This window comes from Podarcis muralis, chromosome 13, assembly GCF_964188315.1.
Source record: "Podarcis muralis chromosome 13, rPodMur119.hap1.1, whole genome shotgun sequence".
Lineage (NCBI taxonomy): Eukaryota > Metazoa > Chordata > Lepidosauria > Squamata > Lacertidae > Podarcis > Podarcis muralis.
In genome coordinates this window covers 25764734-25792661 of record NC_135667.1, presented here as the reverse complement: position 1 = coordinate 25792661, position 27928 = coordinate 25764734, and the positions used below count along the sequence as shown (strand labels likewise).

General features: G+C 38.4%; 5 protein-coding genes and 1 pseudogene across 5 annotated transcripts; all 6 read left to right on the top strand.

Moving 5' to 3' along the window:
* The first annotated feature begins 247 nt into the window (after window positions 1–247).
* On the top strand, window positions 248–1243 carry LOC114582929 (olfactory receptor 6F1-like; annotated as a pseudogene).
* Window positions 1244–3691: 2448 nt separating this feature from the next.
* Window positions 3692–4645, top strand: LOC114582930 (olfactory receptor 11L1-like). The gene has a single exon (XM_028704277.2). It carries the CDS (start codon window positions 3692–3694, stop codon window positions 4643–4645), a length of 954 nt encoding a protein of 317 aa, XP_028560110.2.
* Window positions 4646–9727: 5082 nt separating this feature from the next.
* On the top strand, window positions 9728–10633 carry LOC114582931 (olfactory receptor 11A1-like). Its single transcript, XM_028704278.2, has one exon. It carries the CDS (start codon window positions 9728–9730, stop codon window positions 10631–10633), a length of 906 nt encoding a protein of 301 aa, XP_028560111.2.
* A 4376-nt stretch (window positions 10634–15009) lies between these two features.
* On the top strand, window positions 15010–15966 carry LOC114582932 (olfactory receptor 11L1-like). The gene has a single exon (XM_028704279.2). The coding sequence runs from the start codon at window positions 15010–15012 to the stop codon at window positions 15964–15966; it is 957 nt and encodes a 318-aa protein (XP_028560112.2).
* A 4460-nt stretch (window positions 15967–20426) lies between these two features.
* Window positions 20427–21383, top strand: LOC114582933 (olfactory receptor 2AP1-like). The gene has a single exon (XM_028704280.2). The coding sequence runs from the start codon at window positions 20427–20429 to the stop codon at window positions 21381–21383; it is 957 nt and encodes a 318-aa protein (XP_028560113.2).
* Window positions 21384–25205: 3822 nt separating this feature from the next.
* Window positions 25206–26159, top strand: LOC114582934 (olfactory receptor 5J3-like). Its single transcript, XM_028704281.2, has one exon. It carries the CDS (start codon window positions 25206–25208, stop codon window positions 26157–26159), a length of 954 nt encoding a protein of 317 aa, XP_028560114.2.
* The last annotated feature ends 1769 nt before the right edge of the window (window positions 26160–27928 follow it).

Sequence of the window (27928 nt, the reverse complement as noted above, 5' to 3'; positions counted from 1 at the left end):
GCTCAGGATTTAAATCTCAATCCAATCCTTTGCACAGCCCTAGCCATTACCATTGTAATTCAATTTGTGTTTCACTTAATGTGAACCCTCTGTCATATACAGTGCTATTTGTTCTAGAAAAAGAGGTGCCGAAACTCACCATGAATGTCTCCCTTGCTCTCTTATAATGGCAATTGTGACCACCTGAGAGGGGCCGGAACTGAGTTCCAGTGACTTCTGGTTGACAAACCCCCCTGGTCATATATACATGTCAATGTTTTAAACAATATTTTCTGTCCCCCCCCCCCAGATGTCAATAAAGAGCAATGAGGAAGATGGAAATCAAACAGAGCCCATAACATTCATCCTCTTGGACTTTAATAATGAAGATCTGCAGGTTTTATTTTCTGTGTTGTTTCTACCTATCTACCTTGTGACCATGGCTGGAAACATCCTCATTATTCTATTAGTGGTGAATAATCAGCACCTCCACACACCCATGTATTTCTTCCTAGGAAATCTCTCCTGCCTGGAGACGTGCTATAGCTCAGCCATCATGCCGAGGATGCTGGTCAGTTTTCTGACTGGAGACAGAACCATTTCTGTTCATGGATGCTTTGCACAGCTGTATTTCTTTGGGTGTCTCGCAGGAACAGAATGTTACTTCCTAGCAGTGATGTCATATGATCGATATTTAGCAATTTGCAAGCCACTGCATTATGTAATGCTCATGAATGGAAGAATTTGCATCATGCTTATTGTTGGATCATGGGTCAGTGGATCATTGGGTATTAGTGTCCTAATATATTTGGTATCTCAGCTGAGATTCTGTGGGCCCAACAAAATCAACCATTTTTTCTGTGATTTCACCCCCATGGTAAGACTTTCCTGCAATGAGACAGATTTGGTTGAACAGACAGCCTTCATTGTCTCCTCTTTAGCCACACTACCTCCTCTTCTAATAACTGTGTCATCTTATGTGTGCATTATCAAAAGCATTTTAAGAATCCCATCCACCATTGGTAAACAAAAGGCATTCTCTACATGCTCCTCTCACCTGACCGTGGTTGCTTGCTTCTATGGCTCCCTGATGATAGTCTATGTCTTACCAAACATGAGTTCCTTGATTGACCTGAAGAAACTATTATCTTTGTTATACACTATGCTCACCCCTCTGGTCAATCCCCTTGTGTATAGTCTGAGGAACAAAGAAGTAAAAGATGCAGCAAAGAAAACTTTCAAGCTGCTTCAGAGAGCTCACTAAATTTCTGGTAAAAATGTGGAGGAGACCACTAGTGCTATTGGCTTTATGATGTCAATGTTTTACTGGGACTGATTCTGATTAATTAACATATTTTGCCCCTGACTTCTTTATCAAAGCAGGAGTTCGACCTTGTATGAATTATATAGCTTAGCTTCATATTGGTATTGAGTCCGGCATCAAGAGAAAGGATTATAGAAATAATCCTTTGGTTTATTTGTGTGGTTTATACTTGTGGTTGTGATTTACAACAAGAGAAACCTCGCAGTGCATCATAAAACTACCTAAAAAGAAAAGAGGAATCTGAATGTTGTCAGCCCATTGTTTCACTGTGTTGCCAATACTGACTGATGGTATCTCTCCAGAATTTCAGGCAGGACTCTCTGCAAGACTTACGAGCAGATGCCAGGAACTGAACTTGAGATTTTCTGCGTACAACTACTGAACTATGGTCCTCCCCAAAATGCAACATATACACCTAACTGCAACATTTTAAAAAGTAGCTGTCTTTCAAAATCAGCACATCTCCAAATTTTGCCATGCAGGCCTTTCAGCAAGTAATAAGTACAAAACACATACACTAGTAAAATTAAGATGGAAATGTTTGTTATATTAGGGGAAAGTGCTTTGCAAAAATATGTTATGTCAGAGAAGATTGCATTCAAAAATGTGTTTATTTAGAGAGAGACACACTACAATTCTTAAGCATTTTCATGTGTACATATTATTTGTTCTGCTTTTAAAATACAAACTTCTTCAGCCACTAGAGTTAAGAACGGAAAAATGAGAGACTGAGAGAAACAAAAACTGAATGTTTCGTTCATTCCATTTCACAGTGCTGGGGCAGGTGGAGCTGATGAACATGAAAATCACTATCTCTCTGGTCATCTCATCATTTTCTGAGTGAAAAAGGAGTATAGTAGTATCAACCCTATTTTTCTGCATGGATTATCTGAAGAGAAGGGCTTTGTGTGTAAGAGTCTGTGTATATGTGGCAAATATTTTCACTACTGAACACATTTTTTGCATCCATTTTTGCTGGTTTCAGAGACAATGAAACAGGCACTATATTTGATCCTCCTCAGCCCAATTCAACATGGAAATAAAAAATCATTATTCTATTTTTTAACATCCTTCGTAGACAGACCCGACTTGCGTATGTGACTGACCGCTACTCCCCATTTCCTGTCTTGAACCAATACACTTATGCTTCCTGTTATGAAAAAACCCTCCATATTGTATGTTTTAATCAATCTTAAACAAAGCTTAAACAAATTTGATGAAAAATAATTAGCTCAAACAAATTTAGCTTAAAGAAATTGTGTTCACAGCAGTGGTGGAGTGTAAGGTCCCACTGCCTGGGGCAGGCCCACAGGACGCCCCCTCATGGGACAAGGTGAACAGGGAGAGTGCTGTTCACAAAACATTTTTTTTATGTTGCTCCTCATTACTAGAGAACTGGGAGTTTCTTTGATCTCAACAAATCCATCAGTGATTTGCCAGGAAAAAGCTTTGACAGTAGAAACAGGAGTGCCACTAATTTCCCTCATGAGTCGGGTGTCTCCTCTGTGTTCATTCTCCTTTGAGATTTTACAAGCAGATGGATAGATGTGAATATTAACTTAAGGTATAGATTGATGATATTCAGCAGTAGCTAACCCATATCCACATATCCATAATCCACATTTTCATGGCAGCACTAGATGGCCACAAAATCTCCCAGATATATATTGAAACATACTGGATGTAGGACTGTTACTAGCAGGACATACATTAAGTTGATGCCTGTGGAAATAATGATACTTGTGCATTTATTTCCATGATCTACAATTTTGGATAAATCAGAGGAAAACTCAGAATTCATCTGGAATCTGGTGAATTCTGGCTTTAAGGTAAGGCGCACATGAAACTCCAGGCAAAATCCTCTATGAGTTTCTTCAATAGTACATTTTGCTAACTGCAGTGAGACTTACCCCAAGTTAGTGAGCATAGGATTTCAGCTTTAAAAAACAAACAAAAAACCTGTGGCTCTCAGAAACTAAGGAATATACTTCCCAGAAAGCTTTACACAACCCCTCCTATCCACCTAGTGGCTCAGATTGTGCTGGATTTGTTTTTGGATTAGAAGCTCTACTGACTGTTGCACAAATTGATATTGAATTCAAAGTGATTTGCTTAAGAGTAGATGTGCATTGGATTGGATAACACTCTAAATGTGTCACAGATTTGACTCTAAAAATAACAGTGGATAGCTTGTGTCAATGATATATTTTGATTGCTGTTGTTAATGTTGTGATGTAACCCAATACAGAGAGTTTTGTTTGCTTAAATGTGGGTTGAGTACAAGCTACCATCCTTTAGAATGTCATTAATATAATCCTATGAATTAAAGTGAATCCAGAATCAAATGCTCAAGTCGAATTCTTTCTTAATAATGTCTTATTTATTTAGATGCAACTGAAAAACAATGATAGAGATGGAAATCAAACAGAGACCATAATGTTTATCCTCTTGGACTTTAATAATGAAGATCTGTGGGTTTTATTTTCCATACTGTTTCTGCCTGTTTACCTTGTGACCATAGCTGGGAACATCCTCATTGTTATTCTAGTGATTCTTGATCAGCGTCTTCACACACCCATGTATTTCTTCCTGGGAAACCTGTCCTGCCTGGAGACCTGCTACAGCTCGACCATCATGCCAAGGATGCTGGTCAGTTTTCTGACTGGAGACAGATCCATTTCTGTTCATGGATGCTTTGCACAGCTATATTTCTTTGGGTTTCTTGCTGCTACAGAATGTTACTTTCTAGCAGTGATGTCTTATGATCGTTACTTAGCAATTTGCAGGCCACTGCATTATGTGATGCTCATGGATGGCAGAATTTGTATCATGCTCATTGCTGGGTCTTGGATCACTGGCTCAATGGGTATCAGCATCATAATATTTTTGGTATCTCAGCTGAGATTCTGTGGTCCCAGCAAAATCAATCATTTCTTCTGTGATTTAACCCCTGTGATAAGACTCTCCTGCGATAAGACTGATTTAGTTGAAATGACAGCTTTCATCATCTCCTCTATAGGCACTCTGCCCCCTCTTCTAATAACCATATCGTCTTATGTTGGCATCATCAAAAACATTATAAGAATCCCATCTACCACTGGTAAACAAAAGGCATTCTCTACATGCTCCTCTCACCTGACTGTGGTTGCTTGCTTCTATGGTTCGCTGATTATTGTCTATGTGCTACCAAATACGAGTTCACTGAGTGATTTGAAAAAACTTTTTTCTCTGTTCTACACTCTGCTCACCCCACTGGTCAACCCCATAATATACAGTTTGAGGAACAAGGAGGTAAAGGATGCAGCAAAGAAAACTTTCAAGCTGCTTCAGAGAACTGATTAGAATTTAGGTCAAAAAGTGTGGAGAACATTGACTGCATTGGCTTCACAATATGAATGCTTACAAAAACAGGTTATTAATGTAATTAATTAATGTATTTTGCCTCTGCTTTGTTTATCAAGGAAGAAATTTTTTTTAAAAAAATTATTTGACATGAATTTTACACTTTGGTTTCATATTAGTTATTGAATGCAGCATTGCTCTGTTTTGCAATGAAAGAAAGAAACAATCTCACAGCACGTCACAAAATTTCCCAGAAATAACAAAGGAACGTGACCAATAGACTCCAGAGTTTCAGGCACTATGATGGCTCCCAAGTATGTAACATATAACTCCAGAATTCTAAATGCCTATCGTATGTGATGCTATTCAAGCTGGCTTTTGGCAGCTAAGAAACAGAAAATTTAGGGGCATATACAGATTGCTGTTGACTTTTTGACTGCAGGAAGGATCAATGTGTAATTCCAAGCAAGCAACAAATGCACATCATTTGTTGACAATATGTGTGGTCGGAAAGGTTAAGATCTGTCAACTGTTAAATGTAAAATAAAGGAGGAAAATTAGTACGAATAAGAACTTTTAAGTGATTCTGAAATAATACAATAATCTTTCATAACAAAATACACAGGCACCTACACATATAGGAGAAGAGATTGAGAGGTCAAATAATCTGAGAACTTGTAAATGGTTGAAACATGAAAATAGGTGATACTGGAAATGGAAGGGAAATTACTAAAGACATAAGAAGAGCGCTGATGGATCAGACCAAACTCCTTGTAAACAATGGGTTCAAGGGTCTGTTCTCTCCATTCTGTAGTAGGCTAAGGAATAAACACCATAGCTGCAACTTTTTCCTTTTCTTGCTTGGAATCCTATTCGGAATAATGGAATTTCCCTTTAAAAAAGGGAAACATTGACAGCTATGATACACACACAGAGACACACACACAGACACACACACACACACACACACACAGTGTCTTTGAACTATTCTCAGGCACTTTATGGAAATTGTTTTGAACTGTTGACTTCTAGAATTGGGTGTTTTAGAGTGGGGAAATGGGTAGCTGAGACCCAAATTTGCAATTTGATCCAAGACCTGAAGCAATTTATTTCTGGCCCTCAAAAGTCCCACAATTTTGGAGAGGGAATGATTCATTTTGATTCTCATTTAAATGTGAACGTACCAAATTCACCCTTTCTGAAATAATACATGAACCAAAACATTGCCATCTTTAAAAATCCTCCCTTCTCTGAATTTTGCAATGCACTTCTGACGTCACATAATGTATACAAGAAGGCGTATATTAGTGAAAATATGTGTTATGTTAGGGGTAATTACTTTAGAAAAAAGTTTATGTTAGAGATAATTGCATTAAAAAATTTTGTATTTTGAGTAATGCTCAATAATTTTAAGAAGAGCCTGCTGGGTCAGGCCTTTGGCATCCAGTCCAGCATCCTGTTCTCACGGTGCAAGCTTGGTGTTCTCCACCAAGCAAGATTCAAGCACAACAGCATTCACCCCACCTGTGTTTTCTAGCAAATGGTATTCAGAAGCATTTCTGCCTCCAACTGTGAAAGGCAGAGCATGAATTCGTCTAATTCACTTCTAAAGCCATCTGTGTTGTGTTGGAATATTCCAGAAAGAACTTGAGAATTGATCTTGAACAGGTTGCTAGGCAACAGAATTTCTCCCCAGCAACAGGTGCCTTTATTAAGGGCATGTGGTCAATAAAGGTCAGTCAGTGTGTTGGAAATGAATCAGCAATTCAGTCTCGGAATCGGATGCCTAGAGGAGAGGCAATTTTATTTGTTTTATTTGACCAGTGTAAATTTTTGTAAATCATAAAGATTTTCTGCAAAAAGGAAACTGTTGCAAGCCTGAAAAAGAATACAAGCCAAAAGTAGATGCTCATGCGTCAACATGTTGGTAGGTATCACTGCATCCTGTGGGAGCGAGTAACTACAAACTGCATCAAAAGTGCTTTCTTCTATTTCTCCTGAATCTTCAAACATTCAGCATCATTGGTTGTCTGCAAGTTCGATTGTGAATAGGACTGTGATGGATATGAAAATCATTTCCTATCTGATCATCAACTCCCTCTTTCCAGAGCACAACAGGGCAATATCTTCCTTTCTCAGATTATCTGCATGGATTTTCTGAAGGTACGGGATGCTTTATGTATGTTTGAACAATAGTGTATGGTCATCCCATAGGTTTTTTGGGGGTGGGTGGAATATGAATAGTGGCAAGTAAATTAAATAAAAAGGTAAAGGAAATATCTTAAACATGCAGAATGATTAGTAGCTTCTGCCTGGTTTGAGCAACCAGGCTTGCATAAAAAATAACAGATCTCACATAGATGGAATCCTGATCTAAATTGGATGATATGAGTTTTGAACAGATTTCTTCATGGAATTCATTGCAGATCGCCCAAGAGAATATGCCAGAAATCAAAGGGGAATCATTGATTTCCCTTGTGCTTTCTATGTTTCTTCTCCATGTTCATATCCCAGTGAGATTTTTAAGACTTATAAATAGAACTGAGAGGTTAATTTATGCTAAAGATTATATTCAGTAATGGATGACACCTCTGAAGAAGACAGCTATCTACATATTTATTATAACAGAAGATTCAAATATCTTTGAGAAAATCTTTGAGATAGATGGATTTCAGGACTCTCTGTAAGACTTACCAGCAGATGTCAAGAACTGAAAGTGGAATTTTCTGCATACAATATGCAACATATACACCTTCAGTTTAGCAGATGGATACATGTCAATGTTAACATAAGCTATAGATTGATGGCATTCAGCAATAGCTGAGCCATATCCACAAGAGATGTATCCATATTTTCAGAGCAGCACTACAGGTGTTGGTCAAAAAATCTTCCAGATATACCTTTGGGTATAGGGCGGTATAGAAATTAAATAAATAATAACAATAATAATGATAACTGAAACTTTTTTTTGAAAAGTAGCTGTCTATCAAAATTAGCACATCTCCAAATTTTGCAATGCAGGCCTTTCAATAAGTAATAGGTACAAAAAGGCATTCATTAGTAAAAATAAGATGGAAATGTTTATTATATGAGAGGAAAGTGCTTTGTAAAAATCTGTCATGTTAGAGAAGATTGCATGCAAAAATGTGTTTATTTATAGAGAGACACACTACAATTCTTAAGCATTTTCATGTGTACATATTATTTGTTCTGCTTTTAAAATACAAACTGCTTTGGCCACTGGAGTTAAGAATGGAAAAATGAGAAACTGACAGAAACCAAAACTGAATGTTTTGCTCATTCCTCTTCACAGTGCTGGGGCAGGTGGAGCTGATGAACATGAAAATCACTATCTCTCTGGTCATCTCATCATTTTCTGATTGAACAGGGAGTACAGTGGTATGAACCCCCCTCCTATTATCTTAATGGATTATCTGAAGAGAAGGGCTTTCTGTGTAAGGGGCTATGTATATGTGGCAAATATTTTCACTCCTGAACACATTTTTTGCACCCATTTTTGCTGGTTTCAGAGACAACGGAAACCAATGAAAACCCTATAGTTGGTCCTCCTTAGCCCAATTCAACATGGGAATAAAAAGCATCTATTTTTTAACATCCTTCATAGACAAGCCAGGCTTGCATATGAGACTGATTGCTACTCTCCATTTCTTGTCTAGAACCAGTACCCTTATGCTTCCTGTTATATATATAAATAAACCCTTCACATTGTATGTTTTAATCAATCTTAAACAAAGCATAAACAAATTAGCTTAAACAAATTGTGTTCACAGCAGTGCCAGAGTATAAGGTCCCACTGCCTGGGGCAGGCACATGGGGTAATCCCTCCGGGACAAGGCGCATTAGTGCCACTAATTTCCCTCATGAATCAGGTGTCTCCTCTGTGTTCATTCTCCTTTGAGATTTTACAAACAGATGTATAGATGTGAATGTTAATATAAGCTATAGCTTGATGGCATTCAGCAACAGTTGACCCATATCCACAAGAGATGTATCCACATTTTCAGAGCAGCACTAGATGGTCACAAAATCTTAGCAATATATATTGAAACATAATGGATGCTACTAGCAAGACATACTTAAGTTGATGCCCTTTGGAAATAAATAACGATACTTGTGCAATTATTTCCATGACCTACAATTTTGGGTGATACAGAGGAAAACTCAGAATTCATCAAGAATCTGGTGAATTCTGGCTTCAAGGTAAGGGGTACATGAAACTCTTCCAGGCAAATCCTCTATAAGTTTCTTCAATAGTAAGTTCTGCTAACAGTATTGAGACTTAGCCCAAGTTAAGTGAACATAGGATTTCAGCTTTTTTATGATTATTATTTAGCTCTCAGAAACATAAACTTCCCCGAAAGCTTTATGCAGCCCCTATCATCCACCCAGTGGCTTAGATTGTGATAGATTTGTTTTTGGATTAGAAGCTCTACCGACTGCTGCACAATTTGACATTGAATTCAAAGTCATTAGATATGTATTGTACAGTATTGGATTACACTGTAAACGTGTCAGATATTTAATTCTAAAAACAGCAGTGAATAGCATGCATCAATCATATCATAGCTGAATCATTGTTGTCAATGTTGTAATGTATCCTGAAACAGAAATACAGTCATACCTTGTGTTGCGAATGCTGTGGGTTGTGTGCTTTTGGGTTACGGACACGCCAAACCCGGATGCACCGGAACGGGTTACTTCCGGGTTTTGGTGATCACATATGCACAGATACTCTAAATGACACTTTGTGCATGCGCAGAAGTGCCAAATCGCATCACGCGCGTGTGCAGACAGTGCTGCGGGTTGCGAATGCTGCAGGTTGCGAACGTGCCTCCCACATGGAGCACGTTCACAACCCGGGGTTCCACTGTAGAGAATTTTATTTGCTTAAATGCGGGTTGTGTACAAACCCCCAGCCTCTTGCATGTCATTGATAATATCCTATGAATTAAAGTGAATTCAACATCAAATACTCAACTCTAATTCTTTCTTGATATTGTCTTATTTATATAGATGCAACTGAAAAACAATGATAGAGATGGAAACCAAACAGAGCCCATAATGTTTATCCTCTTGAACTTTAATAATGAAGATTTGTGGGTTTTATTTTCCATACTGTTTCTGCCTCTTTACCTTGTGACCATAGCTGGGAACATCCTCATTGTTATTCTAGTGATTCTTGATCAGCGTCTTCACACACCCATGTATTTCTTCCTGGGAAACCTGTCCTGCCTGGAAACCTGCTACAGCTCAACCATCATGCCAAGGATGCTGGTCAGTTTTCTGACTGGAGACAGAACTATTTCTATTAAAGGGTGCTTTACACAGCTGTATTTCTTTGGGTCTTTTGCAGCTGCAGAATGTTACTTACTAGCAGTGATGTCATATGATCGCTATTTAGCAATATGCAGACCACTGCATTACGTGACGCTCATGGATGGCAGAATTTGCATCATGCTCATTGCTGGGTCTTGGATCAGTGGCTTTTTGGGTATGAACATTGTACTATATTTCGTGTCTCAGCTGAGATTCTGTGGGCCCAACAAAATCAATCATTTTTTCTGTGATTTAACCCCCATGGTAAGACTTTCCTGCAATGACACTGATTTGGTTGAAAAGACTTCGTTCATTGTCTCCTTTATAGCCATACTACCCCCTCTTGTAATAACTGTGTCATCTTATGTTTGCATTATCAAAAAAATTATAAGAATCCCATCTACCACTGGTAAACAAAAGGCATTCTCTACATGCTCCTCTCACCTGACTGTGGTTGCTTGCTTCTATGGTTCACTGACGATAGTCTATGTCTTACCAAATATGAGTTCACTGAGTTATTTGAAAAAACTTTTTTCTCTGTTCTACACTCTGCTCACCCCACTGGTCAACCCCATAATATACAGTTTGAGGAACAAGGAGGTAAAGGATGCAGTAAAGAAAACTTTCAAGCTGCTTCAGAGAACTGATTAGAATTCAGGTCAAAAAGTGTGAAGAACATTGATTGCATTGGCTTCACAATATGAATGCTTACAAAAACAGGTCATTAATGTAATTAATTAATGTATTTTGCCTCTGCCTTGAAAAAATAATAATTTTATTTGACATGAATTTTATAGTTTGGTTTCATATTGGTTATTGAATGCAGCTTTGCTGTGTTTTGCAATGAAATAAAAAAACAATCTCACAGCACATCACAAAATTTCCCAGAAATAACAAAGGAAGGTGACCAATATAGACTCCAGAGTTTCAGGCACTATGGTGGTTCCCAAGTATGTAACATATAACTCCAGAATTCTAAATGCCTATCATATGTGATGCTATTCAAGCTGGCTTTTGGTAGCTAAGAAACAGGAAGTTTAGGGGCGTATACAGATTGCTGTTGACTTTTTGACTGCAGGGAGGATCAATGTGTAATCCCAAGCAAGCAACAAATGCACATGATTTGTTGATAATATGTGTGGTCGGAAAGGTTAAGATCTTTCAACTGTTAAGTGTAAAATTAGTATGAATAAGAACTTTTAAGTGATTCTGAAATAATATAATAATCTTTCATAACAAAATACACAGGCACCTACACATATAAGAGAAGTAACTGAGAAGTCAAATAATGTGAGAGTATGTAAATGGTTGAAAAAATGAAAAATAGGTGGTTCTGAAAATGGAAGGGAAATTGCTAAAGACTTAAAAAGAGTGCTGATGGATAATACCAAAATCCTTGTTGACAATGGGTTCAAGAGTCTGTTCCCTCCATTCTGTTAGGGTAAGGAACACACACACAGAGAGAGAGAGAGAGAGAGAGAGAGAGAGAGAGAGAGAGAGAGGCTTTGAACTATTCACAGGCACTTTATGGAAATCCTTTATGGACTTCTAAGAATTGGGGCTTTTAGAGTTAGGCAAGAGGTGGATGAAACCCAAATTTGAAGGTTTGATCCAAGACCTGAAGAAATTAATTTCTGGCCCTCAAAAGTCCCACAATTTTGGAGAGGGAATAATTCATTTTGATTCTCATTTAAATGTGAACTTACCAAATTCACCCTTTCTGAAATAATACATGAACCAAAACATTGCCATCTTTAAAAATCCTCTCTTCTTTGAATTTTGCAATGCACTTCTGATGTCACATAATGTATACAAGAAGGCATATATTAGTGAAAATATGCATTATGTTAGGGGTACTTTAGGAAAAAGTTTATGTTAGAGATAATTGCATTAAAAATGTTTGTATTTTGAGTAATGCTCAATAATTTTAAGAAGAGCCTGCTGGGTCATGCCTTTGGCATCTAGTCCAGCATCCTTTTCTCACGGTGGCTAACCAGATGCCTGTAGGAATCCACCAAGCAAGATTCAAGCACAACAGCATTCACCCCACCTGTGTTTTCTAGCAAGTGGCATTCAGAAGCATTGCTGCCTGAAGCTGTGAAAGGCAGAGCATGAATTTGTCTAATTCTCTTCTAAAGCCATCCATGTTGGTGGGTATCATCACAGCCTGTGGAAGCAGGCAACTACACACTTCATAAAGAAGTGATTTCTTTTATTTCTCCTCAATCTTCAAACAATCAGTTTCATAGGATGTCCACAAGTTCTATTGTCAATAAGACTTCTTAAAATTAAATTGTAAACTGATGTGGAATTTTGGAAAACTGAAGCTATGACTGGGAAATTGAGAAACTGTGACTGGGTGATTGGTTAATTCCCAGTTATGGTGCTGCAGTAGATAAAACCCACCATTGTGATGGTGGTGGAAATAATTTCCTATCTGATAATAAATTCCCTCTTTCCATGAGCACAAACAGGGCAATAACTTCCTTCCTGAGATTATCTGCATGGATTATCTGAAGGAACAGGCTGTGGGTATGCTGTATGTATGTTGGAACAATGGTGTATGGTGATCCCATAGATTTTTCAGGGGGTGGGATATGAATAGTGGCAAGTAAAATAAATAAAAAGGTAAAGCAAATATCTTAAACATGCAGAATGATCAGTAGCTTCTGCCTGGTTTGCGCAACCTGGCTTACATAAAAAATAACAGATTTCACATAGATGGAATCCTGATCTAAATTGGATGATGTGAGTTTTGAACAGATTTCTTTATGGTTCCTGACATGGAATTCATTGCAGATTGCCCAAGAGAATATGCCAGAAATCAAAGGGGAATCATTGATTTCCCTTGTGCTTTCTGTGTTTTCTTCTCCATGTTCATATTCCAGTGAGATTTTTTCTGATTTATAAATTGAACTGAGAGGTTAATTTATGTTATAGATTGTATTCAGTAATGGATGGCACTTCTGAAGAAGACAGCTATCTACATATTTATTATAACAGAAGATTCCAAAACTTCAAGAAAACCTTTCAGATAGATGGATTTTTTGGAGGATTGTCCCTAGTTGGAGGATTGTCCCCTTTCATAAGTTTGAGAGTTGTTATGTGCTAAAGAAGCTGTTTGGGCAATAAAGTCCATTATCCAGATTTTTTCTGTAATAGGAAAAACAACAAGCAATCAAGTTTTGAGGGCATTCTGGCTTTAAGGTAATGACACCAGAAAACTCTTTATCACCTGATTCAGAACCAGACACACATATTTTCTCATATGTGAAGGTAAAGCACCCCTGACAGTTGTGAATGACTCTGGGGTTGCAGCACTCATCTCGCTGTACTGGCCGAGGGAGCAGACGTTTGTCCGCAGACAGTTTTTCCGGATCATGTGGCCAGCATGACTAAGACACTTCTGGCAGACCAGAGCAGCGCACAGAAAGGCCGTTTACTTTCCCGCTGGAACGGAACGGAACGGAACGGTACCTATTTATCTACTTGCACTTTGACATGCTTTCAAACTGTTAGGTTGGCAGGATCTGAGACCGAGCACCAGGAAGGCGCTCTGATGGATTGTCTTCACTGAGACATAAAGGAAATAAGCCAAGATGCCACTGAAATTTGGAACTCACTTTCTGCTTTATTTTTGCCCCATATTGGGTGGACGATTCTTGCATTGCAGGGAGTTGGACTAGATGACCCCCATGGTCACAACTAGAGTCAATTCTATGATTCTATGATTTCTTAGGAGTCTGCAACTTATAATTTCCATGCAGAAAGTTAGCTAGTGTGGCCAAGGGTCTCAGTTTACATAGGTCCATCACTCTGAAGGACACTCTGGTTCAAGGCTTAAGAATAAATGACTGTAAGAAGGGAGGACAGGAACTTCGAAGTTGCCCATGAGCACTTAGCTTCCAAAAAGCAGACTGTGCAGAGATACTGGCCACCTGTTGATTCTTTCTGCATTCCTTTCAAAATTACATAGAAATTAGATTATGCAGTTTTAATGGAAATTTTGCTCCCCTTCTGTTCTCTTCTTTAGTGCTGCTTCACTGGCTACCTTAATAGACACCAGTAAAAGAATGCAAAAGCAGCAATGCTACCCTGATTTGGATGCACCTATGCAAAATGCCCTCTGTGCAGCTCATTCTTAAAGTGGACTTTCTTTTCCCCCGCCGACCTGCATCATTTCTTATCATTGACTATGCTGGTAGGGGGAGGGGGAGCTGATAAGAATTAGAGTCCAACAACATCTCAAGAAGAGACAGTGGCTGCTTCGGATTTAGAACATTATAAATATCATAGCAGGTTTATTTTTCCAGGTCAGCATGTACACGTTGTACTATTTGGATTATTGTTTTCACTACTGCAATATACCTGAAATGTGATTGGCTGAATTACATATCCTAAGCATGATTCCAAAGTGTAATACAGTGGTACCTTCAAGTTACAGACTCCGCTAACCCAGAAATAGTACCTCGGGTTAAGAACTTTGCTTCAGGATGAGAACAGAAATTGTGCTCCGGCGGTGCGGCGGCAGTGAGAGCCCCCATTAGCTAAAGTGGTGGTTCAGGTTAAGTACAGTTTCAGGTTAAGAACGGACCTCTGGAATGATTTAAGTTCTTAACCCGAGGTACCACTGTATAATTTAATAGGGCTTATACCCTAATAAGTGTGTACAACAATGCAACCATAATTAAAGACAAAAAAATTTCCTTCCAGTAGCACCTTAAAGACCAACTAAGTTAGTTCTTGGTATGAGCTTTCGTGTGCATGCACACTTCTTCAGACGAAAGAAGTGCATGCACACGAAAGCTCATACCAAGAACTAACTTAGTTGGTCTTTAAGGTGCTACTGGAAGGAATTTTTTTGTTTGTTTTGACTATGGCAGACCAACACGCCTACCTATCTGTAACTATAATTAAAGATACACTCAAACGTACTTTCATATATTTGAGCATATGCTGAATTAAAACAACAAATGAATCAAATAATTCAGCCTAAATATTTCTTAATTTTTATTGCAATTATTTAGATGAACTTAGATGTCAACTCAGAAGAGGAAAATCAAACAGCTCCTGTGGCATTCATCCTCTTGGACTTTAATAATGAGGACTTACAGACATTGTTTTCCATACTTTTTCTTCCTATCTACCTCGTGACCATGGCTGGAAACATTCTCATTATTATTCTAGTAGTCCTCAATCAGCATCTTCACACACCCATGTATTTCTTCCTGGGAAACCTGTCATGCCTGGAGACTTGCTACAGCTCAACCATCATGCCAAGGATGCTGGTCAGTTTTCTGACTGGGGATAGAACCATTTCAATTAACGGATGCTTTGCCCAGCTGTATTTCTTTGGTTATCTTGCAGCTACAGAATGCTATTTTCTAGCAGTGATGTCTTATGATCGCTATTTAGCAATTTGCAAACCACTGCATTACGCATTGCTGATGAATAGCAGAATCTGCATCATGCTAATCACTGCATCATGGATCAGTGGATCACTGAGTATCAGTCTTATAATATTTTTGATATCTCAACTAAGATTCTGTGGACCAAATGAAATCAATCATTTCTTCTGTGATTTGATCCCAATGATAAGACTCTCCTGTGATGATACATATTTTGTTGAAATTGCATCCTTTATTGTCTCCTGTATAGGCATCCTGCCTTCCTTTCTAATAACACTTACATCTTATGCTTTCATCATCAACAGCATTTTAAGAATTGCATCCACCACTGGTAAACAAAAGGCATTCTCTACATGCTCCTCTCACCTGACTGTGGTTGCTTGCTTCTATGGCTCCCTGATGATAGTCTATGTCTTACCAAACATGAATTCGTTGAGCGACTTGAAGAAAGTATTCTCTCTGTTCTACACGTTGCTCACTCCCCTAGTCAACCCCCTTGTATACAGTTTGAGGAACAAAGAAGTGAAGGAAGCCATAAAGAAAACACTCTTTAAAATGTTCAATAGAATTTATTAAAATTCAGAAGAAAAACCAGGATAACTCTTTTACCTCTAAAGTGTGGGAAACAAGGTGGAAACCTCTTTGTTTCCATGATGTTGATGTTTTAAGCTATTAAAATAAAGAAAGAAATCTTAATGCATTTTGTCAATGTTTGTTTCGGAGGCAAGGTCCAGAAATCAGTCTGTTTTGCAATCATATATGTAGACTTCCTGTTTGTGTTTAAGTTGACAGAAATTCAAATTCTAACACAACTATCAGAAAACCTTTCAGCTACATTATATATTTTTGTTTAGAAGCTTTCTATTCAAATCAGCATTCCACTGCCCACATTCATGGGATTGGTGAGCCTTTCAATTTAAGTTTATTTACTTTTCTCATCACCTCCCCCCCCCCCCACTCTTATATTCAGGTCTCTACCTCTCCGCATTCATTTGCATTTTTTTAAAAAAACACGACAACATTTTATCTGCATTTTATTAATTTCTCCTAGTACTCCTATTTTGTATGTGATCTGTCTTCTCCCCAGGAATGCTGCTACATCATACACATCTTAAGAAGCCATTCCACCATCTCCTTATAATTCTCTTAAGGAAATGAAATGGGATTGCTTGCAGAACAGTAATTGGATAGGAAAGGCAACTTCAGAATTGTTTCTATGCCCAACCTTGACAAAAACTGTAGCTAGTTTGTCTTGTTACCAGCACATGGTTATCACTATTCTGATTAGAACATCTAGATCAGAGTTTCATAACCTTAGGACTCCAGATGCTGATGGACATCATCCTTTGCTAGCAGGACCAGAGATCAGGGATGCCAGGAGTTGTAGTCCAACAACATCTGGGGACCCAAGACTGAGAAAAGCTGATATTGACAGAGTGGTACTCTCCCTGCTGCCAGACATTTGAAACATACAAAAGGACAAAACAAATGAACATATATCAGCTAAAATCCTGAATCCTAGTCCAGATGGTGCAATGATTTCTCCAGGGCTCTTGGTCTGAGGAAATCTACAAAGGATTTCTCAGAATGCGGAAAACTCATTAATCATTGTGGAGTCCTTGGTTTCCCATATGATTTTGATAGGTTGTTTGTTTTTGTTTTTTTACTCTTGCATACTCCTTTCCCAGTGAGACTTTTCAGATGCAGTGATAGATTTAGATGGTTATATAAGGCATAGATTGGTTATATGCAAAAATTGCTGCACAGTTCAAGCAGAGACAATAATCTTTTCATTATTACAGAGGAATGCCAAATTTTCATGGAATACATGATACAATATATATTCAAAAGATAGAGTGTGCTGAAGACCAGCGGAGAGTGCATTTATTTTCATTCTTTTACAAGTACTTTGCATTCTAAGATGAAGCAAAACCAACTCTTCAGCCATCTAGTGTGTTGTTGCTTTAAGGTAAGAACTCCTCGAAAGGAGCACTTTAGCATGAATTCAGTGATCTGGTCCAGAATATGAATGAAGTTGTTGGACATAGTTTCATGCCCATTTAATTTTCTATGTATTTAGCTTCTAGTTTGAGTTAAAAGATGTAAAAATGAAGATTTAAAATAGCATAAGTCAATCTATTCTCTCTTGGACTAGGAGTCAAATGACCAAAAATCAAATGGCTGCTAAGTTTGAAGAGAGACACATCAATGGAATTGCATTCGTGTCTTTTGAGCATGTCAGCTAGGACTTTTGTGTTCTATATCTGATTCCATATATTTAGTGGCCCCTTAAGAAATTGATCTGCCAACTTGGACTCTATTTCCCTCCCTTCCTTATGGGAAAATCAAGTACTCTGAGGCACACTGATACATTGAACTAGCATTGCCTACTGCATTATGTTCAAACTAGGACAGGGAAATTGCACCTTGAGGTAGTGGGATGGAGCAGTTGATACAGAGGGTGTGCTGATAGAGCAACCACTGTGTAAGTGATTTTTATTGTGGCTCAGAAGTGGTGAACTTCTCTCCCTACAGATGCTGCTTGGCTACAAGTCCATGTGGAAGGTGACAGTTTCCCCACCTTTGTCTTACATCTGGACAGACATAGGTTCTCCATTATTGATCACATGTTTCCGGTTGTGGCACTGATGGCCTCCACAGTTGCCTCTCAGTGTCTTAAGGTAAAATGTAACTCAGCTATATATTGTAATAGGCTTTTCAAGTCTAAAACATTATGGAATTGATACAAGACTCTGTTGAATCCTGTGCTTCTTCCATCCTTTCTTTGGTTTTATTTTTGCTGTCCTCTCAGTAAATGGGGTATTTTTTGTTGTTGTTGCTTGTTTATCTGATTTTTAATTTATATATTTTATATTGCTTTTCACAAAATGTTTCACAGTAATGTACAACAATGTTAAATAATTAAATGCTTAGGCAAACAGGAATGTCTTTGACTACTAGTAAAACACATCACTGACAGTGCCACCACAAGGAACAACCTTTTTTGATTTACACCTGATTAATCAATTGTTCTCCATGTGTCATAGAATATGCATTCTTTTTGCTTAGCTCATTGGCTCCAGCCATTGTAGGGATCTGATTTTGTGGAGAATTAAGCCCTCTTTATCTGCCACCATCTTCTTGGGTGACAGTCAGTCTCTTCTCTCTCTTCCATATCCAATAGACTTATATATGTATTTACAAGGCCCAAGCCTCATAAACTCCCCCTGGCCTGAGATTTAGATAGGGACCCTCTTTATTGACCTTTTGGCATGTGACAAAATACTTTCTTATATCAGTAGGCTTTTTGATGATTTTGAAATGATTCTTCTATTTTATGTAGTTTACTTTTTGGAATAGTATGTACTACTTAGCAATATTAATGGATAAAGTGGATGCGGGTGGTAATGTAGTATAAACCACTGAGCCTCTTGGGCTTGCTGATCAGAAAGTTGGCAGTTCAAATCCACACAACGGGGTGAGCTTCTGTTGCTCTGTCCCTGCTCCTGCCTACCTAGCAGTTTGAAAGCATGCCAGTGCAAGTGGATAAATAGGTATCACTGTGGTGGGAAGGTAAACGACATTTCTGTGCACTCTGGCTTCCATCACAGTGTTCCATTGCACCAGAGGTGGTTTAGTCATTCTGGCCACATGACCTGGAAAGCTGTCTGTGGACAAACTCCAGCTCCCTCAGCCTGAAAGCGAGATGAGCACTGAAACCCCAGTCGCCTTTGACTGGACTTAACCATCTTTTACCATTACCAATACCATATTTTTCGCTCCATAAGATGCACCCTACCATAAGACACACCTCATTTTTAGAGGAGGAAAACAAGAAAAAAATATTCTGAATCAAATGTTGTACTAAACTATTTAATAAACAACCGAAGGGTTTCATCAGGATACCCTGAACCTTGAAGATACTTATATCACCACCCCGCCCCACACACATCCAAGGAAGCGGCTAGGTAGGAGATCAGGACAGACAAAAAGAAGAACTTTGCACAATGTATGGTTAAAAGACAGAACTTGCTACAAGACTGAGCGACAGCTACTAACTTGGGTGACTTCAAAAGGGGATTAGACAAGGGGCGCTGCACAGTTCTCCCTCTCTGTGCAGCGCCTCTCCAGCAAAGCGGGAGGAGAAACAGAAGGGGCTCCATTTCGCCTCCTGCTTTGCTGAAGGGGCACTGTGCAGCTTTCCCTCTCTGCGCAGCGCCTCTCCAGTAAGCGAAGTCAGAATAGCAAGAGGGATCGCTGCGCAGCGAAAGCAGCAATTCCTCTTGCTGTTCTGGCTTCAGTGAAAGCTGCACAGCCTACATTTCCTCCATAAGACACACACACATTTCCCCTTACTTTTTAGGAGGGAAAAAGTGTGTCTTATAGAGCGAAAAATACGGTACCTTAAACAAAGTGTTCATATTTCTAAAAAAATATATTAGTAGAGATGTGTGGTGAAATAAATCATTGCAAACATTTTGGGGGGTCAGATGGGCTCAACATAAGGAAATGCGCTTGATTTTTTGTGTTCAACAGAATCTTCCAACATCACTACTAGGGAGTAAGTGTGTGAGCTCCTGAGAGACTAAACGGAATGAGCTTTATTGTAACTAAAGCAAAACAATTAGACCAATGAAAACCAGGAATTTGGAATCTGTGGCCATCATGAATAAATGCCGAATCCCAAATGGACAGCCGCAGGCTCCCCACATCTGTTGCACCCACTTCTTTCACATACACACATTATTTTATTGTCATACTGAATTTTGCAATATATTCTGGCAAAAGATTTCTTGTTTAATTTTTCCTAGTTAATACTGGATATACTCACAAAACAAAAATAGAGCCTTTGAAATAAAGGGGGGAAAGTTGGTCATGAGACACAGAATGTTGTGGTGGTTAGTGTAAGAGTGCAGCTGTACTCCTTGGAGTTAAAGCGATATATTTCAATCAGTCTGCTCTAAGTCATAAACTAATCTTCTGAAGATCCTGAGGAAACAAATATTCATGCCTAATTGCTATCTATTATCCCTTAGATGCACTTGACTGTCAATGAGAAAGAAGAAAATCAGACAGCTCCTGTGGCATTTATTCTGTTAGATTTTAACAATGATGACCTACAGATGTTATTTTCCATACTGTTCCTAACTATCTACCTTGTCACCATGGCTGGGAACATCCTCATTATTATTTTAGTGGTTACTGATCAACACCTTCACACACCCATGTATTTCTTCCTGGGAAACCTGTCCTGCCTGGAGACCTGTTACAGCTCAACCATCATGCCAAGGATGCTGGTCAGTTTTCTGACTGGAGACAGTACTATTTCTATTAAAGGGTGCTTTACACAACTGTATTTCTTTGGGTCTCTTGCAGCTGCAGAATGTTACTTACTAGCAGTGATGTCATATGATCGCTATTTAGCAATATGCAAACCACTGCATTACACAATACTTATGAATGACAGAATCTGCATTCTGCTGATTGTTGGACCATGGATCATTGCGTGTCTGGCAATGAGTCCAATAATATTCTTCATGTCTCAACTGAATTTCTGTGGACCCAACAAAATCAACCATTTCTTCTGTGATTTCACCCCCATGGTAAGACTTTCCTGTAATGAGACTGATTTGATTGAAACTACAACCTTCATACTATCCTCCATAGGTACTCTGGCACCCTTTGTCATAACTGTGTCATCTTATGTTTACATTATCAAAAACATTTTAAGAATCCCATCCACCACTGGTAAACAAAAGGCATTCTCTACATGCTCCTCTCACTTGACTGTGGTTGCTTGCTTCTATGGCTCCCTGATGATAGTCTATGTCTTACCAAACATGAGTTCACTGAGTGACTTGAAGAAATTCTTTTCTCTGTTCTACACTTTGCTCACCCCACTAGTCAATCCCCTTGTGTACAGCTTGAGGAACAAAGAGGTAAAGGAAGCAATTAAAAAAACATGCAAGATGCTTCAGAGGCATTATCATTAAGGAAAATTTTTCTACCTTCAGAATGTGAATGCTTTATGCTGACTAATAAAGGAAGTGATATTAATGCATGTTGTTAAATCATAATTTTAGAGGCAGGATCCTGGAAAATTGTCTTCTTTGTAGCTCTTGTTGACACTCAAGTTGGAAAGACATTAAACACTGACACAACTATCAGGAGGCATTCTTCCAACCACAATATATGCCTTAGACCATTTGGTAAACCCCTTATATGCAGTTTGAAGAACAATGGCATAAAGCACACGACAAGAAAAAAAGTGTTCAAGGTGTTTCATAGAATTCATTGAAATTTAGGGAGAAATGGGGGAAACTGTATAATAAGAAATCAAGTAGATACCATTCTATATCCTCAGTATGAATGTTTCTGGTGTCTGGTGTTTAATAAAGAAACTTTTTATATATTTTGTATTAGTCTACACTTTGGACACAGGACCCTGGAAAGTAGTCTCTTTTTAATTGTTATTTAGTTAAGCTTCCTGTTGGCATTCAAACAATGGGGCAAAAGATTCCTGCACTCCAGGGGGCTGGATTAGATGACCCTCCAACATTCGGTCCCCTTCCAACTTTATATTTCTGTGTTCCTATTGTTCTAAGTACCAGCCACATTGGCTATTCATTTTTTAAAACTAAAGCGGGGAAACTTTTTTCATAAATGCCAGATGTTTCTTCATGGACATCTCTCAAACCCAGCAAGCAAGGGGCTTTATTAGAGTTCCTTCCAGGAACTGGAGGAGAGTATGAAGCAGAACAAGTGAAGGGTATGACCTGGAGGGAAAGTGTGCCTGGAGCTTAGAGAGCAAACATGGCCTGAGGTTCCTCACCTTGCTTTAAAAGAATGTATTATAGCCTGCACTTTTTTTGTCTAAAAAAATGTTTTGGGGTACTCTCATTTTGACTCAAGAAAAGCACCATTTTATAGTTCAAATCAAGGGAAATAAATAAAGTAAATGGACAAAAGTACAGTGGACCCTCTAGTTACATACTGCTCTGGATACATAACTTTCGGGTTATGTATGCGGCAAACCCGGAAGTGTATGCTTCCGGCTTTTGCCATGCACGCATACGCAGAAGTGGCGCCTCTGCCTATGGACTTTTCGGGTTGCAGACAGACCCCCGGGAGAAATTTAATTCGTATCCAGAGGGTCCACTGTACAAAGATTCACAAAATGTTTAGGGGTATGCGTACCCCTAGAAAAAAGCACTGATTATAGCACACAGTAAAAGTTCATATATCAGCCATCAAATGATGGTTTAACAAATATTTACAAATAAATTACCTTCCTGTGTGTCCATTTCAGTGTTAATTAATTTTGCAGAGGCCTGTTAGTCTTTTTTTCAGGAAAACATTGCAAAGAGTCTTTAGGCACTTAAAAGACAAAGTTAATGAAGTGAGGATTGACTCATCTCAAAGCTAGGTGTGGTGAAGAAGTTCATTAAAAGCAAGCAGAAGTATGAGCAAGGCTCCAGACATGACATGTTTCCCAGGAATTGCTAACATGCATTACACTAGAATGTATTCACTGTCTTCATTATAACAACCTGGGTTGAGTGGCGATCTCAGTGCTGGTAGATGGATTTGCAACTTGCAAAATAAAGGAAAAGTGGGAAAATATACAAAATCATATAGAGTTCTGAACGCAAGATTTACTGGCAGGGATTATTTTTCTAGTGAATTTCTTCATAGCTCTTGACCTCAGGGGGGGAAAACTACAGAGAATTTGCAATCATTAAGGTAACCCACTGATCAGGGGGGAGTCGGTGATTTCCCAAATGATTTTGAAATGTTTCTTCCATTTATCAGCGAGACTTTTCAGGTGCATTATATAACTTTATATAAGATATATTTGGCAATGGATGACATTAACCAAGAAGAGACATTCATATTTTCAATATAAACAGAGAATTGTCAAACATGCAAGGACATTTTCTAGATGGATGTTTTGAGGGATTGTCGGTAATAGGATGACATCCATGCAATTTACATTTGAGAGCAGATGTGTGCTGAATACCTCAATGAAAAGGTAGATTGATCCAGAACTTTATGGGATTCATCACCTAATGTGTTCTGATGTTAAGGTAAGGATCCATGGTAATAAAGCTTTTAGCACCAATTTGGAGCTCTGCTACACAATCCAAATAAAGTGCTTAGGATTTTGTAATGTCCATTTAGTTCAATGCATTAATCTGTCAGTTTAATGTAAAAGATCTGAAAATGAGTATGAAAATATAATAGGCAAATCCAGTCTCTTGTACACTGGAATCATGTAATGAGGGATCTATCACCCACAACTGCTAAGGCAGAGCTGAAAGAGTTGTCATTGTAGTGGGACATGTTACTTTTTGGCTTGTCAGCAGCCCACTTATTGGATTTAAGATTTAGGACTTGCCATTTCACACCTGACCCCATTCACAGTGGCCCTAAAAGCAATCTAGCTGTTATTTGTTCTGCAAACCCTAAAATATGCCTGTTGGAGTCCCCTATGTCTCTTGATTGATATAATGCATTTTGTTCTGAATTCATGTATACGAAAGAAAAATCTAATTATGTTATCCAGATAAAGGTAAAGGTAAAGATACCCCTGCCCGTACGGGCCAGTCGTGTCCGACTCTAGGGTTGTGCGCCCATCTCACTTAAGAGGCTGGGGGCCAGCGCTGTCCAGAGACACTTCCGGGTCACGTGGCCAGCGTGACGAGCAGCACACGGAAACGCCGTTTACCTTCCTGCTAGTAAGCAGTCCCTATTTATCTACTTGCACCCGGGGGTGCTTTCGAACTGCTAGGTTGGCAGGCGCTGGGACCGAGCAACGGGAGCGCACCCCGCCGCGGGGATTCGAACCGCCGACCATGCGATCGGCAAGCCCTAGGCACTGAGGTTTTACCCACAGCGCCACCCGTGTCCCTGCCATGTTATCCAGATATCATCACTTAAATAACTTCTTTTTGGATTCTACATTTTAGATTGATATATCTATGGTAACATAACAGCTTTCAGTCTTTTAAGATTGTAATCCTATAAACACTATGTTTGAGAGCCAGCCACACTAAGTTCAGTAGGGTGTAAATCGTAGTAGACAGGATTTCTAGTCAAATATTTGTGACTATACATTTTGTTCCTCCTCTTTGCCATGCAAGGATGAGCTGGCTAGTAACTTCCTGAGTTCCTGAGAGAACTTCAGTATGTGTAAAGCAGGCCTAGGAAAATGATCAAGCTACAGATTTTTACTGGAACAACAATTCTTTTGAAAAAATAATAATACTGCAAACCAGATTTTGGACTCCAGCTCTCACTATACATTGTCATCATGGTCAATGGTCAAGAGTAATGGTACTTGTAGTCCAATAACATAAGTAGAGCCATAGTGGCCCATCACTGTTAGAAACTTTAGAAAAGAACTTACATGTAAAGCATTCTTAGTTTCATAACATAGTTAAAAAGAGTTATGGTGGGTTGCTTAACTTTCATAGATATACACCAGAAATCATTGCTGGATTTTTTAAATCAATGGGGCTTAAGTTAGTCTTGAAATCCAGAATGGAGTAGTGATTAGAACATCATGCCTAGGGAAATCCAGTTTCAAATCCTTGCTTCCCCTTATCCTAACCTCACAAGGTGAGGACAGAAGCTGGTGGGAGAAGAATGTGTATTACCTTGCACTTCATGGAGAGAAAACAATAAAAGGTTAATATAATAATAAAAAGTCCATTGATTTCATCATGTTTGATCTAGATACAGCTAACAGGCTGTAACTTCTCAATCACATATTCAAACCTAAATATTCATTAATATTATCTGATATTACTTAGATGAAACTGAATGTCAACACAAAAGAGGAAAACCAAACAGCTCCTGTGGCATTCATCCTCTTGGACTTTAATAGTGAGGACTTACAGACATTGTTTTCCATACTTTTTCTTCCTATCTACCTTGTGACAATGGCTGGAAACATTCTCATTATTATTCTAGTAGTCCTCAATCAGCATCTTCACACACCCATGTATTTCTTCCTGGGAAACCTGTCATGCCTGGAGACTTGCTACAGCTCAACCATCATGCCAAGGATGCTGGTCAGTTTTCTGACTGGGGACAGAACCATTTCTATTAATGGATGCTTTGCCCAGCTATATTTCTTTGGTTATCTCGCAACTACAGAATGTTACTTTCTAGCAGTGATGTCTTATGATCGTTACTTAGCCATTTGCAAACCGTTGCATTATGTAATGCTCATGAATGGAAGAATTTGTATCATGCTTATTGCTGGATCATGGATCAGTGGGTCACTGTTTATCAGTCTCATAATATTTTTGGTATCTCAGCTGCAATTCTGTGGACCCAACAAAATCAATCATTTCTTCTGTGATTTGATCCCAATGATAAGACTTTCATGCAATGATACCAATCTGGTTGAAACTACAGCCTTCATAATATCCTTCATAGGTACACTGGCACCCTTTATCATAACTGTGACATCTTACATTTTCATCATCAAGAGCATTTTAAGAATCCCATCCACCACTGGTAAACAAAAGGCATTCTCTACATGCTCCTCTCACTTGACTGTGGTTGCTTGCTTCTATGGCTCCCTGATGATAGTCTATGTCTTACCAAATATCAGTTTACTGAGTGACTTGAAGAAACTCTTTTCTCTGTTCTACACTTTGCTCACCCCACTAGTCAATCCCCTTGTGTACAGCTTGAGGAACAAAGAGGTAAAGGAAGCAATTAAAAAATCATTCCAGATGTTTCAGAGAACTTATTAAATTTTTTAGAGGAAAGGGGAAACCTTCTCACTATCACTGACTTCATGTGTGGACTTCACCATTGATATATATTAATTTCATCTGCATTAGATCTAGTGGATCTTTCTTAGCCACATTTCAGTGATGGGGAGGACCGACCCCAAACTGAATGAAACAATAGATGTGTTCTTTACCTTTGCACATAGGCTACATTTCAGCCATTGAAAATCAGAGGGTTGTACACATTCCCACTTATTTGTCCATCCTCCATCCAAGTAATTAAGAGGCAATATCATATTTTGAGATCACATTTTAACCAGGCAAACACACTTGTAGAAGGGTCACAACATGAGGAGATGTGTAGTCTGGGAAGAATCCCAACAGCCAAAAAGGGATGTCTGGAGGGTTGCCATGGACCTCCAGGGCTGAAGTTTTTCAATCCTAGTCTACCACTTCACTGTTGAGTCAGGGAACTGAGAGGCAGTCTCCATTGCCACTAATGCTCTAAACTGGCTTCCTTTTGAAAAGATTTCAAACACAGACACTATTACTAGGAGACATTCTTATAACTGCACTATATACATTCTGATAAAGAGTCTCCCCCCTTCAAATTTATTTCATTCCTCTTGTGGCTTTAACAAAAATTCGCACATGGATTTTTAAATGTTTATTTCCAGCTTTTGCAAATGTAATTATTAAATAAGGTATGTTAACTGGAATGCAAAATTAACTTTCTATGCTTGATTTAGAGTTTATAGACTTTAGTCCTTTACTTGCCTGCTGTTTGGTTTGCTGAAAATGCACCTTACAATTTTATGCCATTGGAAAAAGGATTTCCATATTTTTTTTTTTTCTGAGAAGGAAAAAATATGCTTGAGGCATAGTGGGCAGTGATACAATGTCATGAAGTGAAAAGGTTAAGAAGAGCCTCTTTTCCATTGTGGATCTTTAATGGATATGGCAGTTTTAAACATTAGTTTGGAACTTTGCCTGATGCATTCATAAAAGGAAATAAAATTCCCCCAATTAAATCTATGAAACAAGATGGAAAGAATGGACCAGAAGAACAAAAATATCAAGTTGAATGAAATCCTCTCATCCCTGTTCAATATATTTGGTAACTGCACATAAAGAAATATGTAGCTAAAATGTTAAATCACCATTTGGGATGTATGAATCTGTCCATTTCAATTTCTCTCCATTTCTCATTTTTCTAATCTTAATTATATTCATTTCCCACATGTCCACATCAGTTTGCATTATAAAACAGTCCTCATGAAAATCCATCATGTTTGTATATATTTTTGCCTAAGAGACACATTTTTGGAAAATAATGTGCCCTAATATAATGCATTTTTGTATGTTAATGTCACAAATGTATGAATTTTACTGTACATGTGTATGTATTTTTGTCAACATTTCTTCATGTGGGAACTGCACTGCAAAATTCAGAACATTGCAAATTTCACTCCATATAAGTTTCTCATTTAGGTATTATGGCTATTTACATGGCTATAAGAATAATAGAATTGTAAAGTTGAAAGAAACCTCAAGCATCTAGTCCAACTCTCTGCAATGCAGGAATCTCAACACATTGACTTACTCATTGAAATAACTGGGGTTTCTTACTTTGTTTATTTTAAAAATATTTAAGTTATACAGAAGAAGGTATCATGAAACATGCAATGGTAAGTGAAGTGTGCACTGATTTTAAAAATAGAAGGTATGCATAATTCTGTATATTGAATAATAAAGCAAAATGATGGAGCTGTCCAAATATAATATGTTTA